The sequence below is a fragment of the Misgurnus anguillicaudatus genome, chromosome 13, assembly GCF_027580225.2.
Source record: "Misgurnus anguillicaudatus chromosome 13, ASM2758022v2, whole genome shotgun sequence".
In the NCBI taxonomy this organism is placed as follows: domain Eukaryota; kingdom Metazoa; phylum Chordata; class Actinopteri; order Cypriniformes; family Cobitidae; genus Misgurnus; species Misgurnus anguillicaudatus.
The window spans coordinates 20,654,201-20,671,925 of record NC_073349.2 but is presented as its reverse complement, the minus strand read 5'-3'; the positions used below and the strand labels follow the sequence as shown (position 1 = coordinate 20,671,925).

Sequence of the window (17,725 nt, the reverse complement as noted above, 5' to 3'; positions counted from 1 at the left end):
AAATGAGATCTCTGGTGTCATTCTGACTTATTGCTAATTATTTTGATTAGCATGCAACTCATTTCACTCTCTCAGCACTTTTACAGCGAGTCTCTGCAGAACATTTCCCAGCTTGCATTCTTTTATGTAAATCAGGATATTGGTCAGCAAATTGAAGGAGAAAGGTTAGTCGTGTGAGGCAGCCATGCCCGAGGTAACTGTTGTATGTATGCAGTGGATTGGGTTATGTTTTCCTTCTGTGCTATAGCTCAGTGGCAGAGCATTGCGTTAGCAGTGTAAACTGGTTTGAATCCTGGGAACACACATGATTAGGAAAAAATGTCAAATGTAATGCACTATAAGTCATTTTAGATAAAAGTGCCATATATGTAAATGTTAAATGGACTTGTTAACCAAGGTTAGGGAGCAGGGCCACGCCTCAACCAATTATCTCACTCCCCTGAACTTACATGCAGTATATCAGGATGGCGCCCATCTCAGCACAGTTTGTCTTGTTGTCTTGAACGCACCCCATCCCTCTCAACCCCAGCTTACCGTACCCCCCCCATCCTTTCACCCTTCTCCTTACATCCAGATCAAACACCCTTCTCTCTTCCCTTCCAGGTTGCACCAGGGGGGGCCATAATCGCTCGGCCTACATCTAACCGAGACAATGCCCCTACTCTGAGTCTTGTCTGGCATCCAACATCGGACCCCAGACCAACCTGGCTAACACCCCATCCCTTTATCGTACTCCTTTTCCTAATTTTTCCTTACATACTATACATTCAATATTTCTGCTACACTCGGTTGTAGCTAGGGTTGCAAAGGGATGGAAAGCAGTGGTGGCCGGTGACCTCTTTTTTCAAGGGCGCACCATGCGAAGTTCGTCACAACATGTATGTAGCCCGTCATGTGTGTGGTTCCTTTTTTCAAAATATGTGTTATGAGCGTCGAGTGATCCTGTGTGCATTATGTGTCTTGTCAAAATAAGTGCCTGCTGCAGATGTGTCGCTCGTGTTTGTCAGAAACTCGCATAATCTCATGCATAATCAGAGTTTACTGTTAAGGGAGTGTCTTGCGTGTATTTTCTGAACGTGAGCATTTCTTTTATCATAAACGGTTTTGACGCGTGTGCAGCAGTCACTTATTTTGACAAAACATGTGATGTCTCGATGTGCAAAACACATATTTTGAAAAAAGGAACCACACACATGACACTCCGAACACTTATTTTCAATTAGCGCCCCTCGGATGAGCATTCACGAGCTACCACTGGTGGAAAGTTTCTTAATATCTTAATATGGGGAATTCTGGAAATATTCCAAATTGGAAACTTAACAAGAATTTATGGGAATTATTTGGAAATTTAGGGAAATTCATATAAACTATATCATATACAAACATAAACATTTTGTTTGGTCATAAGCAAACATGCATGCAAAGTATTGCAAATTTTACTTACGCACATCAGGCCTGCATTTATTTGATCAAAAATCCTTCCGTGTGGCCTCAGTTGCCCTTCAGTAAGCAATATGCATGTGACTGAAGAATGTGCAGGGTAGAAATTGCATTAAATCTTGTTGTTTAAAAAAAATTATGCTGCAAGATTACAATGAACCTCATAAGACCTGGTGTGTCAACGTGTACATCACATTTTTTGTTGTTTGCACCAAAATACTTCATTCTGTGTAACTGGAACCTGTTGTACACAAACGTGGACAATTACAATGCTTCATGTTCAAAGAAAAATATTTGGTTATTTTATTAACCCCAAAATAGCTGGAAGAAATCTGGGAAAAAAAGATCAACCAAAGCTCGGGTCTTAGGAGGTTACGTTTTTTTTTAATTCCCAGTTTATTCCCATTTATTCTTATATATTTCTGTAAATTCCCATTGAAAGTTTACAGACTAAAAAATATGCATAATTTTGCAGCCCTAGTTGTAGCATTGTGGTGCCTTAAAATCAATTTTTAAGGTAAAAGTTTTAAGCATAAAAGTTTAATTTCAGCCATTAATTTCACTATGATTTCAATCTTTGACATGTCTATCAGTCAATATTAAAGATATCAAAGTTATATTTTACAGAACGTTCTTTACATTATCTTAAATGATTTTATGTAGAAAATGCATATAAATGGCTTTATATAACACCTCCTTTCCAAATGGAAAGGGTTAAATTCACTCAACAATTTGTATATTTGCTTAAACATTTGTTGTACGACTAAAAAAGAGGCTTTGCCCCCACCCTCACCCCATGCCAGCACAAATATGCATCACACCTCGCCATCCAGTTCCACCACATTTGTTATCTTTTTAGTAAAACCCTAAGATTATTTACTATGCAATGTGCATGGGAAACTTAGCAGCTAAGAGCTTAACTACCGTCTCTTTTAGTTATGGCATTCATAGTTAGACACTGAGCTGGGCTGTAAATTTTAAGACCGTGGCAGTCGCAGCCTTACAGCACGTTATAAATCAGAATAGTTAAAGACTTCGTGTGTGAGTGACCACCAGGTGTCCAAAAGGAAATTCTGCTAATCCCCAGTAGGGGGCAATGTTGTAGAGGCTGCAAGGACGGGCTGACCTCCCTGTGTAGGACACTGCGGTGTTTACGCCATTCCCTAATGGAATACTGACATTTACAAGTCCCTCACCCAGGTAGTAACGTATAGACTTTTATCGAAGCAGATTATTTACAGCTGTCGTGTGGTGTAATAAAGAAAATGTGTAGGCATTAGATGTAGCTTTATAAAATCTATCTGTTGTTTGGTTTAAGATCAAAGATGAGTAGATGAGTATACTGTACACAGCATTAAGTCATAGCTTTGTCATGGGAGTGATGTCTTCTGTTTAAAAACAAATGTGTGCAATGTTATTCCGGTCATTCCCATCCATTTAAAATTATGTCTCCAGCAAGTCTAGATAAATGAAAAGGAATTTGTTAACACACACACACACACACACACACACACACACAAAACAATAATCCTGATTACTGTTGATTTTCAATGAAGTCAAGCAAACTTACTTTTTAGTTTATACCTTCATACCCCAGATCTAAATAAACATCTGATTCATCATCTGGATTTCTTAAGGAATGTAACACTGATCAAACACAACTTAAACTGTAATCTAGTTCTCCTATTTTGCGGGTTTGGCAAAATAATCACTTTGCTTTGTTTAAAATACCTTTTAACCAAGATCATATGCTTTTAATCACTACCCACGGCTTTATAATGCAGTCATCTGCTCAGCTGTAAAGTCCAGCTGTAACCTGACTTTAACGTGATTTGGCCTCTACCTGCCTGTCTAGGTCAATGTGCCTGCAGGCGGCAAGGCACCTGAATAATTTATACAAAGCATCTGGTCGCAAAAGACCTCCGAAACTTGCTTATTCTTCAGAATCAGGTGATAAACTTGACAGCATGCGTGCTATGTTGTTACCTGCAGCATCATTCAACTCGAACCCATTCATTTACTCAAGTTAATTCACAAACATTCACAAGTAATATTCCAGTTTTCCATGTGGAGTAATACTCCACACACTTGAAATTCCTTTAGCTGCCTTCACTTTTGATGACCCCCCCACACACATCCAAAATAGCTCAAGATAATCAGATCCACCTTAATGGCAGAAAACATAAATTGTGAAGCTTGATGATTTGAGCTATTTTTTGAGTCCTATTAATTGAGGCCAGGTCACGGCTCGATTGGTTCCACATGAGTTGTAGTTGTGAGCATGTGGCGAGAGGAACGTCAGAATGGAGTGGGGGTGGAACCGGCAACTTGCGCCTTGGTGCTTTTGATAGAGTCAGGGAGTGGAGGAAAGATCTGGACAGTGAAAGGAAGAAAAACGAAGGGAGTGCATGACATTCTTAGTGCATCTGGACAAAATAACTGCGAGTGAGGAAGGAGATCGGAATACAGGAAGGAACGAGAGTATTCGTTATTGGAGCCGAGTACGAAGTAAGACGTAGAGGAAAATGAAGAAAGGACATCCAACCAGGAACTAAGTCTTGGCATGTTGTATGTAAAGTGTCAGCGGAAGGAGGGGTAATGGAAGGACGGTTAATGACATTATCAAGTGGAAAATGAGAAAACTACAGCTGACTGTGGTGAAAAAGACTAAAGACTGTATCCCAGACCGGTAAACATAAGGATTGTGCATCCCGATTTGGATTTGCCGTCGTTCCCAGAGGAGTGTATGTGTGTGTGAACACAAAAGCGTGGGAGAATCAGGTGGTGTTTTGGGACAGCGGGGATCACTTCTGGGTGAATGACACTCTCACAGCCTCCCACATACAAACACAAGCTCCCTCACGAAGGAAAACCAATGCAGCTGAGAGATCCAGGCAGCGCTGAGGATACGATGGTGAGTGCCTTCCAGCTAGCAAGGTGCTTTTCTCTGTGCTGGATGTTGAACAGCACTCAGGGACTTACATCTGCTTCACACGGTGTTTTATCTGGTATGGCACCTTTGTTGAGCTTTAACTGTGTGCATTTTAGTCTTGTTGAGTTTATCTCATACTGTATCCAAAGTGTAAGAGAAGACTTAATAAGTTAGGTATGCTTATTTTTTATGTAAGGGATATTTTAATAATATATTTTTTTAAGAGCGTCTGAGTTATCAATGTGTGGGATGTGGTTAATTTCTCCAGAGGAGCATCGGGAGGTCATGTGACAGACACTGACCATCGCTTGCCAATCTTACATCTGCTTTTAATTGTTCACTTTAATAATTAGCAGACGTAGTGTCTGCCAACACCATAAAGATTTAACAGCACGATAGCGTGGCTTCAGCTATATATTACAAACTGGCCTTTAGGGGGGCTGTCGGCTGTGGATATATTAGACATTATTATAAATCTGCATCATTGCATGATTTAAGTTAAATGAAAATTGTTCGATAGTCATGAGCCAAGATGGGTGATTCTCACGAAATCCAGACTTAGAAGGTGTCCAGCATCAGATTTCTTTAAAAAGCCCTTGACGCCAATTTTTTTGCACATATAAGATTAAGGTCTGAACTTACTATAACCATTATTTTTACAGAATATACTGATTTACATTTTTAGATTATCATTATCAAAAATTATCATTTCCGCAACACGATATTACATTAAATATATGCATTTACAAACTCATGTTTCAGTAATGAGAACTAAAAAGTTGTCTAGGTACTATGACAAACAAAATTTCTACTTTTATCTGGAAAAAAATAAGAACTGCTTACCTGGTAGCCATCTTGAGTGTGACAGTCAATTATGTCCCTCCCTTCCAACAATTTTTTTTTTTTTTTTTTTGAAAATGTTAGTTCCTTGAGGACTTAAACAATGATTGAAAATTGTTGCGGAGGATGAGAAAATTTTTCTTGGACACATTTATATTCCTTATTATTGTCTTTACATGACCAATGATCACCAAATACCACATGTTTCTTTACTGTAAATGTTTAAAGTATAACATGCACTGAAGCTTTTTATTTTTTAGATTTTTTTCCATGTCAAAGAACCCAAATTTAGTCATGGACACATTGCGGTAATGAAAATTTTCCCCTTTAAATGTGGAAAAAACAACAAAATTGGTTTGTATGATGTCATTTTAAATCATGTGCTAAATCGTACATGAAGAGATGTTTGTAACATATGCTTCTTATTTCGATACTCTTACTTCGCATTCACTTTATTCATCAAAAAAAATTTCATGACACCTCATAAGTCTAATTTCGCGAGAATCACCCAGATGTTTGTCATCTAAGAAAGTTCTTAGATCTTTAGCACCAACATCAAAATATAATTTTAACTAGTGATGCACCGATGTATCGGCCACCGATATTTATCGGCCGATTTTTGATGAATTTGAAACCATCGGCATATCGGCAATAGCACGAGAAAGGCCGATACCGATTGTTTATTAATTAACTGCTTAAAGAAATCCATTATATGTAAAACATGAGTTAATGTTGTTAATAAAATAAATGCTGAATAGCAAAAACCACCTTTGAAGGTTGTCATGCTGTCTTATTATATTTGTTTTAATTTGTCCTCTCTTATTATGTTGGTCAGTTGAATGTTAATTAGATCCAATCCATGTTGAGAAAAAAATAATTTGATGCAGAAATAAACTAGCTAATAGACCAACTGTATAGTATTGTATACAAGTGTTTAATATCGGTATCGGCCAGAAGTTGTCTGTTTAAATCGGAATCGGTATCGGCCCAAAAAAATCCTATCGGTGCATCCCTAATTTTAACACCATGTTATTTTTACTTTGCATTCCGATGCATGATGGGCCAACATTCAGAATTTTGGTCAGGGAAGGCATTTGACTTTAAAGTTATGTATGATGTTAAATATTTAGTGGAAGGTCGTTGAGAGGGGCGAGTACTTTCTACAGTCAACTTATGAGACATTCAAAAAGCTTTGACTATTTAATGAAGCCCACCTTCATATCCTGGCTTAAGATGTTAACAGTGACAGTTGTATCTATTGATGTGTTTTAGCTGGAGGTGTTGTGATTACGCAGCTAACTGTCAGATTCATTTAATCCTCTGGAGATTCATGAAGGCAAAGCTATAGAACGACATCATTGTGGTTAATCCAGTGTCTGTCTGATTGATGCTGTGTTGACTTAACGCATACCCGATGGCATGAGGGCCCTCAGCGGTTAAGATCTGAAATGAATTTTCAGACACGTGCCAAAAGAGATATCTGAGGACGTCGGGTGTGAGGTCTGTAAACCCACAGATGTTTGCTTGGTCACTCTGTACCACATCTAAGCCCTGCGTGTGTTGAATTTTACATGGAGGTGTTGCCTGGATACAATCTGTGTGCCAATTGTCAAAATGTTTTTGTTTGATTAAGGAAAAATTCATTTCAGCCTACAGTATTCTCTCTCCAGCCAAGAAAGGATGTTTTAGAGAGACTGGCCTGTCCTAATGTTGTTCTTAGCTGTCAGGATTAAACACACTGCAATATTCTCTCTCTCTCTCTCTCTCTCTCTCTCTCTCTCTCTCTCTCTCTCTCTCTCTCTCTCTCTCTCTCTCTCTCTCTCTCTCTCTCTCTCTCTTTACGTATACACTATATAAAATAATTTTACATTAAAATCCCATCATGTTATTTTCCTATATACAGGGATCAAAATTGTGAAAGCTCATATGTCCATAAAAAAACACTCAAAAAAATCAGCCCAGCATTGGGTCAAAAATGGACGAACACAACCCCTTGGTTATACTTTAACCTATGCTGGGTTGTTTAAAACGAAATGCTAAGTTGTTTATACCGAAATATTAGGTTGTTTTAACCCATTGTTGGGTCAAATATAAACATTTTCTGGGTTAATATAACCCAATGGCTGGGTTTATCCCAGTTTGACCCAATGCTGAATTAACCCAGCATTTACAGAGTATAATCCAAATGACTCCAGGGGGTTAATAGCGAAGCGATTCATATGTGAGAAAATACAATTTTATATATAATATTTGGAGCATATTAAGTTACATTGAAATGTAAACCAGATATTTTACTAGAATCTGTTTGATTACATTTAAATTTTTCAAATTAGAAAAACAGCAGAACAAGTTTTGTTTATGTTTAACATGCAGATAAGAGTATTGTACATAGCACTTAATTTTACAGTACGTGTACTTACCTTGTACATATATGGTGCAGTTAGAGACAAATGAGTGTTACTTACTTTGAGTATCTACATGGTAATGAAAGGGGATCATTACTGTGTTTACCAGTGGTACACACTTGGTAGTTATTATGTAACTCTAGGTACAGTTGTGTTCAAAATTATTCAACCCCAACTGAAATTGATTGTTTTGGCCGGTTTGAATTGATTTTGATCATTCAGTCATCCTGCTTACAATTACATCAAAGAGGCATGTGTAGGTCAGACAAATATAACATAACATTTATAATGAAATAACCACAAATGTCTTTTCTGTGCTCACATCATTATCAGTTTTATTCAACCCCCAAGTGACATTCAATCTTAGTACTTAGTACAACATCCTTTAACAGTTAAAACAGCTATTAAACGTGAAGCATAGCTTGACACAAGTGTCTTGCAGCGATCAACGGGTCATCATGGGCAAAAGCCTCCAGTTCAGTCACATTCTTAGGCTTGCGCACTGCAACTGCTTTCTTTAAGTCCCACCAGAGGTTCTCAATCGGATTTAAGTCTGGTGACTGCGATGGCCACTTCAAAATGTTCCAGCCTTTTTTCTGCAACCATGCTCTAGTGGATTTGGAGGTATGCTTGGGATCATTGTCCTGTTGAAAGGTCCAACGTCTCCCAAGCCTCAGGTTTGTCACAGACTGCAACACATTGTCATCCAATATCTCCTGGTACTGAAGAGAATTCATGGTACCTTGCACACGCTGAAGTTTCCCTGTACCTGCAGAAGCAAAACAGCCCCAAAGCATGATTGACCCCCCACCATGCTTCACAGTAGGCAAGGTGTTCTTTTCTTCATAGGCCTTGTTTTTCCTCCTCCAAACATAGCGTTGATCCATGGGCCCAAACAGTTCTAATTTTGTTTCATCAGTCCACAGAACACTATCCCAAAACTTCTGTGGTTTGTCCACATGACTTTTGGCATAGTGCAGTCGACTCTTCTTATTCTTTGGAGACAGCAAGGGGGTGCGCCTGGGAGTTCTGGCATGGAGGCCTTCAGTACGCAGGGTGCGCCGTATTGTCTGAGCAGAAACTTCAGTACCCACATCTGACAAATCTTTTCTCAGTTCCTCAGCAGTCACACGGGGACTTTTTTCCACTCTACGCTTCAGATAGCGCACAGCAGTCGCAGTTAGCATCTTTTTTCTGCCACGACCAGGAAGCGTTTCAACAGTGCCCTTTGCCTTGAATTTGCGAATGATGCTTCCTATGGTGTCTCTTGGTATGTTCAACATCTTTGCAATCTTTTTATAGCCATTGCCCTTCCTGTGAAGATTAATCACCTCTTCTCTTGTCTTCCTGGACCATTCTTTTGACTTCACCATGTTTGTAACCACACCAGTAAATGTTTAGAAGGAGTTGAGTATCACAGTCATTTTAAAGCTGCCTAATTGGTGCTTATTAGGCTTTATTGCTGTTCCCTGACATCCATAGGTGTTTTCAATACCTGATTGAAAACACTTCAATGAACCTCTGTTCTTCAGAGTGGTAGTTCTTTAAGGGGTTGAATAATTGTGTCAATGAAGAATTCACAAAAGAAACATTTACTACTATATTACAAAACCAATTGATGTCATTTTAGTTGCATATGGTTCTTTAAGAAGTCATTGTAGGATTTCATTCTGAATACAATTACAAATGTACACTAAATTCCCTAAAACCCTTAACAGCATTGGGGGGTTGAATAATTTTGAACACAACTGTAAGTACTGTGTAATACCAGATACATACTTATAGTGTACTCTTAAAACGAATGTGTAAATTTTAACACATAGTTTTGTGTTAAACTATTTAACACATTATGTGTTGTTTTTAACACATTATGTGTCATTTCGTGTAGATTTGAAGTTCGAATAAATAAAAGGGTCAACTCAAGATGTGTTAAAACAACACAAAGTGTGTTGTTCCATAAATGACACAGATGTGTTAAATTAAGGACAACACACTAGATGTGTTGTCCTTAACTAGACACAAGATGTGTTAATTTAACACATTCATTTTAAGAGTGTAGGTATACTGTAACTAACAAGAAACACTACTGTACATACAAATTAATGTACAATATAAGTATTTAGTATTTACAGGCAAGTATGGGTTAATGACAGGTACTTATAGTGTACATATGATAACTAATAACAAACACTACTGTACTTACAAATTGTATGTGCACGGTAAGTGTATAGTACATTCAGGCCAGTATACGTTAATGACCAGCACATAGTGTATGTATACTGTACTGTAACTAACAAGAAACACTACTGTACTTATAAATTGTATATACTGTACATGGTAAGTGTGTAATACTTACAGGCCAGTATAAGTTAATGAAAGGCACTTATAGTGTACGTATATGATAACTAATTAGTACCTGTCATTAACCCACACTTGCCATATACTTACACTGCAAAAAAAGTATTTTTGTCTTGTTTTCAGTAGAAATATCAAGAAAATTCTAAAATTAAGATGCTTTTTCTTGATGAGCAAAATGACTTAAGAAAATAAGTCTACAATTTAAGTAAATTTATACTTAAAACATGCAAAAATATCTGCCAATGGGGTAAGAAAAAAATCTAAAAATAAGTTTTATTTTTCTTAAATGCTTAATTTAAGCAAAAATTTCTCACTCCATTGGCAGATAATTTTTCTTGTTTAAAGCACAAATTCACTTAAATTGTGTAGTTTCGTCTGAAGACTAGACTTGTTTTCTTGGGTCATTTTGCTCATTAGGAAAATACAGCTTGATTTAAGAATTTTTAGACATTTCTACTGAAAACAAGACAAAAAGTACTATAAGTATGTATCTGGTATTACCCAGTACTTACCTAGAGTTACATTATAACCACCAAGTATGTACCACTGATAAATACAGCAATGATACCATTTGATTACCATGTGGATGCTCAAAAGTGGGTACCACACATTTGTCTGTAAGTACAACATATTTACCATATATGTACAAGGTAAGTACACGTACTGTAAAATAAAGTGCTACCAAAATACTTCATAAAATAAAGTTCAAATATATGATGCAGATGATGAAGTGTTGCAATTATGAAGCTGTGAATGCATTCCAGTGCAAAATATTTTTGAACTGTAACCCATCAGGCTTTGTGCTTTAAGCTGGTAATAAATTAAGGCTTAACTATTGGCGCTATGGCTGTACTTGAGCCAGGCAATTATATTTTGTTAAAGACTGATATCTCACACGGAGAAGACTGAAACTAAAACAATCTGAGGTCTATACTGTAAGACAAGTGACGATTTACCAAATGGGTTAGCTTTGAATGACTTTATATTGCCATTTAGATTTTTTTATTATTTTATATTATCTTTGATTAGCTAATTACTAAAAAATAAAGTGACGAGAAGCGCCCACTTAAATAAGTGAGGATGTTATTAGGTTGTCTTTGTTTATTAACATATATGGTAACTGTAAATAACTATGGGAATTATTTGTGCAAGAGATGAGTTCATATTTATTAAAATGGTCTTTGAAATGGTGAAATGCTTAGTGTCACACCAGGGTTTGCGCTTTTGCTTCTCCGAGTGCTTTTTTGGAAATAAAACCCATTGTTGGAAAACGGATTAATACGTTGACATGTGCTCTTTTATACTGTATGTCAATGACATTAATTAGGCATCGTTTACAAGTGGAGATCTGGAGTGCTGCACATTCATTTAGGATCATTTGCAATTTATAGATATTACATCTGAATAAATGTGTTTTCTGTGCGCTGTGCCCACATTCGTTCTACAGTAGGAATCGCACATACACATTGTACGGTCAAATTTTAGATGGTGTACATGCAACATTTTATGAATGAGGCCGCTGATCGTAGCCATGTTCTGCCGCAACTGTCCTGCCACCTAGACCTTTCCATCAACATGATTAATGACCTTGTCTGTCTACTAGGAAAGAGTTTAGTTTCATTCTTCCTTTTTTCTTTCCCCTTTTTTTCCTGAATCCAGATGGATCCTGTTCAGAAGGCAGTGATCAACCACACCTTTGGAGTACCATTGGTCAAGACCAAACGACCAGTCATTTCCTGTAATGTCTGCCAGATCCGATTTAACTCCGAGGTAAGATCTTTGATGCATGGACTGTTTGATTTTGGGCATGTTATGTTTAGTGCCTTTTTCAAATGGCGTGTCACTGTTATTTATATTGTTTGAAGGTCTAAATTGTACAACATGTTCCTCAAGTAAGTTTTTTTTCATAAAGGCTATTATGTTTTGGCTCCGCTTTCTCTGGAAAGAGCCAATGGCAAATCTCGTTTGAAATATTGTTTCTGCATGTCAAAGCTTGAGTTTTTCTTTCTAAGGTTATAAAAGTCTCTCTTAAAGAGAAAGTTTAAAATTCTGTCATTTTTTTTAGATAAACGAAGATATGCTGAGCAATGTTTGTTAACAAACAGTTCTGGGGCATGTTTAACTTGCCACAATAATTTATTCACCATTCCAGTATTTCTTACACATCAAAGAAAGCACCAAAAAGCTGATATGGTTTGTTTATAGGAACTTCTGGGCTGAATTCAGTTGCAGCTGTGGTAGGCATTGTGACATGTACCGTACTGTCTCAGATTAGTAACAGAGCAGGACCTGGGAGTGCCTCACTAGACGGGGTTATTTTTACTGACAAGAGCTGTAATCATGGGCAGAAAGTGGCTTTCTTGGTGTGAGCCTGTAATCTCGGGTCTCCAGTCAAGCAGATGTATGAGCCACTTTAAACCACAGCCAAAGACAATGAAAGGCAAGGAGAAGATGAAGAGGCCCAGCTTGCCTGTGGAGACCTGCAAAAATAGCTGTTTGCCCAGCTCGCCTTTAATAATTTATGGGGACAGAATCTGAGACAACACAGCAATTCTAAGAGACAACTGGACTTAATAGTTTTAGTCCAATGTTTGGAGGTAATATTTCACATCAGGGACGAGGTCTCTTTAGATACTCTGAGGTTGCTCTTTCATTAAGTCTGATTTCAATCTCTTACTCAGTCAATATGAAAGATATCAAGGTTATATTTTCACAGAATTTTCTGTACATTATGTAGAATGACTTTGTTGGGTCTTTATAGGCAGGGTCACATTGTACATTTCACATACTGTAAAAAGTTAAACCTGGACCAAAATATTTCAGTTGTTTCAAAGTTTTCTTTTTACTTAAATTTTCTCTGGCGTTAGCACTTTTAGCATAGCTTAGCATAATCCATTGAATCTGATTAGACCATTAGCATTGCGTTCAAAAATAACCAAAGAGTTTCGATATGTCTACTAAGATAAATAGTCCCCTTGTTTACTTTCAATAGCAGGGGACTATTTTCGGGCACTGCGTAATATCACTACGCCTGCTGCAGCATGTTACAGCAGCGAAGTCCTTGATTATTACGCCTGAATGAGAGTATAGTTGCTAGAATTTACGTGGCATAGTCACAGAATTTTTGGTTCATTTTTCCGTGGCATTCTCACGGATCTCTGCATATTTCCGTGGGCCTGCCACGGACTTTCTTTTCTTTGGCATTCTCACGGATTGGTTACTCAACTGTTTTGTCCTATTTTCTTACCATTGTCGCTTCGGTTTAGGGTTAGATTTACATAAAATGACATCCCTACCCAAACCCAACTCTAACCCCAACTCCAGGTGACAATTGATTAAAGTTTAGAAAATATAAAAGAATACATCAGAAAAAATTGTATAAACCAATACTTACAGTGACAAACTAACGCAAACACCAAATCTAACCCTAAACCGAAGCGACAATGGTTTGAAAATAGGAAAAAGCAGTTGAGTAACCAATCCGTGAGAATGCCACGGAAAAGAAAGTCCGTGGCAGGGCCACGGAAATATGTGGAGATCCGTGAGAATGCCACGGAAAAATGAGCAAAAAATTCCGTGACTATCCCACGGAACTTTGTGAGATCATGTTGTTCCTAGCCATGTCTGCCTAGAAAATCGCAACTTTTTCTGTCGGTCTTGGTACACGATGCAACTACAAAAGAGTTTTAAAGTTTTAAATAGGAAAAATATTGTAACTCTTTGGTCATTTTTAGCGCGATGCTAATGGTCTAATCAGATTCAATGGATTGTGCTAAGCAATGCTAAAAGTGCTAGCACTAGACCCAGAGATCAGCTGAATAGATTCCAAAACAGTAAGAATTAAATATTTAACTCTAGGGGAGCTGGAAAATGGGCCTATTTTCAAAAAAAGTGGAGTGTCCCTTTAAAGTCCAAAAATGTCAGAAGATCGTGTTGTGTCATGTTGTTTTGGTTCCCAGATAGTTGTTGTATGAGCTATAAATTCTGTATCCTAAATTGGCCTTCAAAGAAACACTTAGTTTACAGCCCAGTTCATGACCTTCAAGTCAAACATGTTTGACACTCATACAAGCATGCTTGTAAATACTTATGCATGCTGTCTAATAAAACCTTAAGCACCACTGATTGGACATCTCGGACACAAGCAGCTGCCCTGATTTGTAAAAGTCATGCATATCATTTCAACACCCCTGTATTCATGTGTCACTGCCTGCTATCATTGCTATCATTTTCCTAACCAGTTAAGAAGATCATAACTCAGTTTCTATCTCTGTGATGCAGTATAACTCCACCCACTTTTCACAATAGCCCTAAATCCCACTCCTTTTCTGATTCGCTATTATCTTTCATGCACTCTTGCATTGGAAACTATTCAACTACAGTATGATAGTAGATTTTAATGATACAATGCCACTATTTATTTTCATTATGTGGTTTTGCAGAGCGATAAATGTGCTTTCTCCTACAATGTCCTGAATGAAGAAATGCATTTGTTCCTTAAAAAAAATCAATTCCCTCTTCTCTATGCCATCATCATTTCACGCTCCATTATGGATTCATAGATTCCTAACCTCCACTGTCGATAACCAAGCACATTTATTGTGGAAAAAGCAGACTGTCGGCCGCCATCGTGTATTATGTAAAGCATTCATCAGACTAAGGGCTTGGAGTGTCGTCGCAAGATGGAGGCATAACCTTGCCGCGTTGCAGAAATGATGTCATTGCATTGTGTCACCGTTACTGCAGGACAGGGTCGACTGCGTCTCCCTCTTGCCAGAACTGCAGGGGCCTCCAAAAATTTTGTCAATTACTGGCTCACATTAGACTTCCATATGCTGTGTTGGCCGCAGCTGTCAGTCTTCTTCGTGCAAATGTGTTGTGATGATTATATTTAAGTTGGCGTACAGTATGTTTTGTTACATGGTGTTCGCATGTGATTTGGTGAGATGAGGACAGTCTGGGCTCTTCTTGTGTCCTCATTTGTCCCTGGAAAAGTTCTGCGCGCTTGCTCAGTTTTTCCATCTTTGATCTTAAAAGAATTCACCCCACGCTCTCAGGATTAACTCATCTCATTTATGAAAAACTTGGGGCAGGAATTTTCTTCATGTCTTTTTTCTGTAGATAATCACTGCACTCATAGGAGGGCTTGCATATCTTAAATTTGGCATGGTGCTTTCAATTTGTATTCATATCTAATGGCTGAGGTATTATTCACACATAATGTATGCACTCTCCTCATTAAGAAAGCATTCACTGAGAAATTCAATGATTGAATTCTGTATATGAGTTCAAAGGGTTTAAGTATGATAATTGAGTTTGTATTGCTAATTCACATCCATTTAAGCATTTTGCAGTAATTTAGTTAGCTGCCAAAATGATTACTAAACACAAGTATATTTCTAAAGTATCATAGTGTTATTTTATTCGACAGGCTGTCACTTACAATATTTCAGTCCATAGCTAAGATTTTTGTGAGCCCCTTTGAACTTACAGTATGGTCAAAATATGTACCCCAGCTGTCACTTGGGAGGTACACTTTAAATAGGTCCTAATATGTACCATAAAGTCCAGTACAGATGTGTATACATTGACACCAATGTGTACTTTTGGAATACTAATATGAACTGTTTAGGTACAAAGGTGTGCATTTTGAACGAGTACAGCGACAGTGACAGTTGGGGTACATATTTTGACCATTTGTTTTAAAGGGACACTCCACTTTAAAAAAAAATGCTCATTTTCCAGCTCTCCTAGAGTTAAACATTTGATTCTTAACGTTTTGGAATCCATTCAGCTGATCTCTGGGTCTGGCGCTACCACTTTTAGCATAGCTTAGCACAATCCATTGAATCTGATTAGACCATTAGCATTGTGCTAAAAAACAACCAAATATTTTTCCTATTTAAAACTTGACTCTTCCGTAGTTACATTGTGTACTAAGACAGACGGAAAATTAAAAGTTGTGATTTTTTATGCAGATATGGCTAGGAACTATACTCTCATTCTGGTGTAATAATCAAGGACTTTGCTGCCGTAACATGGCTGCAGGAGGCGCAATGATATTACGCAGTGTCCGAAAATAGTCCCTTACGAAACTTTCAATAGCAGGGGACTACGTAATATTATTGTGCCTCATTGAGCTGGAAAATGGGCATATTTTCAAAAAAAGTGGAGTGTCTTTCTAACAGTGGCCCTTAAGAGATATTCCCACCCATCATTCCTATAGTTGTGGCCCTGCCAATGTTGTCATCTCCCTTACCAGTACTGTTGAAGTCATTTTAAACTACAGTATAAGTATCTTGTTGCTCGGAAAGCTTAAGTTACTACAGTCAAGTTACATTATTACGAACACAAAAAGCTCAATGTTTAAGATATTTGCAAAAGTGATGATTTAGTTAAGCGTGGCAGCATTAAACAGCTGTCATGCTACTGAAAAATGTGGTATGTTAGGAATGCTATTGCTATTTTTAGCTGTTTCCAACACTGTCCCTAACTCATGTTTGCAATTACGACTCTAGTCTGCTTTAAATCTTTTTCTTGCACAAGTCATTGACGACAATCCTGTTGTTGATTTACTCTTGGATGTGTTGCACATTTTGCACACTGTAAAAAAAGGCAGCATGATATTAAAAACAACTTGGTTTTGCAAGTCAATTTAACCTACAATTTTAAGTTTTGGCTTGTGAAAATTTGACATAATTTATCAAATCAAATTGAAATTGTTTAACTTAATTTTTAAAAATATATGTTGATTTGACAAAAATTATGCATATTTTTTACAGTGCATGTTATCGCACTGTGTTAAAATTGCCTAGTATTACTGTAGGTTTACAGTATATTAATGCACATGTACACATACTGTACACACTGCCAGTCAAAGGTTTTTGGTCTCTGATTAATTCTTTAATCTTTACTAACATTTTTGCAAATTTAAGAATAATGGTAAGCTCATCAAAATTGTGAAGTAACAAAAATGTAACTTTGAATTTTACATTCAGTAAATTTGACCTTTTTTCTGATGTAACACTGAATTTGAAACAGCACGTTGTACTTTCTGCATATATCATCAAAGTATGTATTAGTAATACAGTGGAAATTTGTAGGAATGTGATTATTTGGTTAGCATGTTGATTTACGGTCTGTGCCCCTAAAGTTTTTGGTTGCGCCCCTAAAATTTTCAGTTGGGGGCCACTGTGCTCCTAGTGAAAAAAGTTAGTCTGGAGCCCTGATTAGATTACTGTATGTTGCATCTTTAGTCACCCTTACCTTATTTGTAAAAATTATTTCTTGACATCTTATCAAGCAGCTTCTAAAGCTCTCACCCTAAGATGTTTTTTAAACACACTGTCATAAAAATGGCCAAAAAATTGTTCACTGGGGCAGTACCAGCACATTTGCACCTACAGTATAAGGGGGCATGCCCACCAAGGTGTTTATTCCAGTGACCGGCATATTTTTTATTGTTTCCAATGGAAGCATGGTGCTTTTCAAAAATGCCAGCAGCTGGCGGGGTTTGTTTTTTGCACTAAGCGCTGAGCTTCGAGAGATTAAAAATTATTTTACTTTGGGCAGTGGCGGCCGGTGACTCCTTTTTTCGAGGGCGCACAATGCAAAGTTCATCACAACATGTGTAGTCCGTCATGTCTGTGGTTTGTGATTTCAAAATATTTAAAATAGTTCCTGTTAAAGGTGCTCTAAGCGAATTTACGACCATAAAACATTTTTTGTTACATACAGCAAACATCTCCTC

General features: G+C 37.5%; 1 protein-coding gene across 1 annotated transcript in view; it reads left to right on the top strand.

Annotated features, from left to right (window-relative positions):
• Nucleotides 1–17,725, top strand: part of znf385a (zinc finger protein 385A) — a 112,626-nt gene that overhangs the window by 77,831 nt on the left and 17,070 nt on the right. Inside the window, 1 exon segment of the mRNA XM_073875346.1 lies at nucleotides 11,635–11,745. Coding sequence (XP_073731447.1) covers nucleotides 11,635–11,745 — 111 coding nt within the window.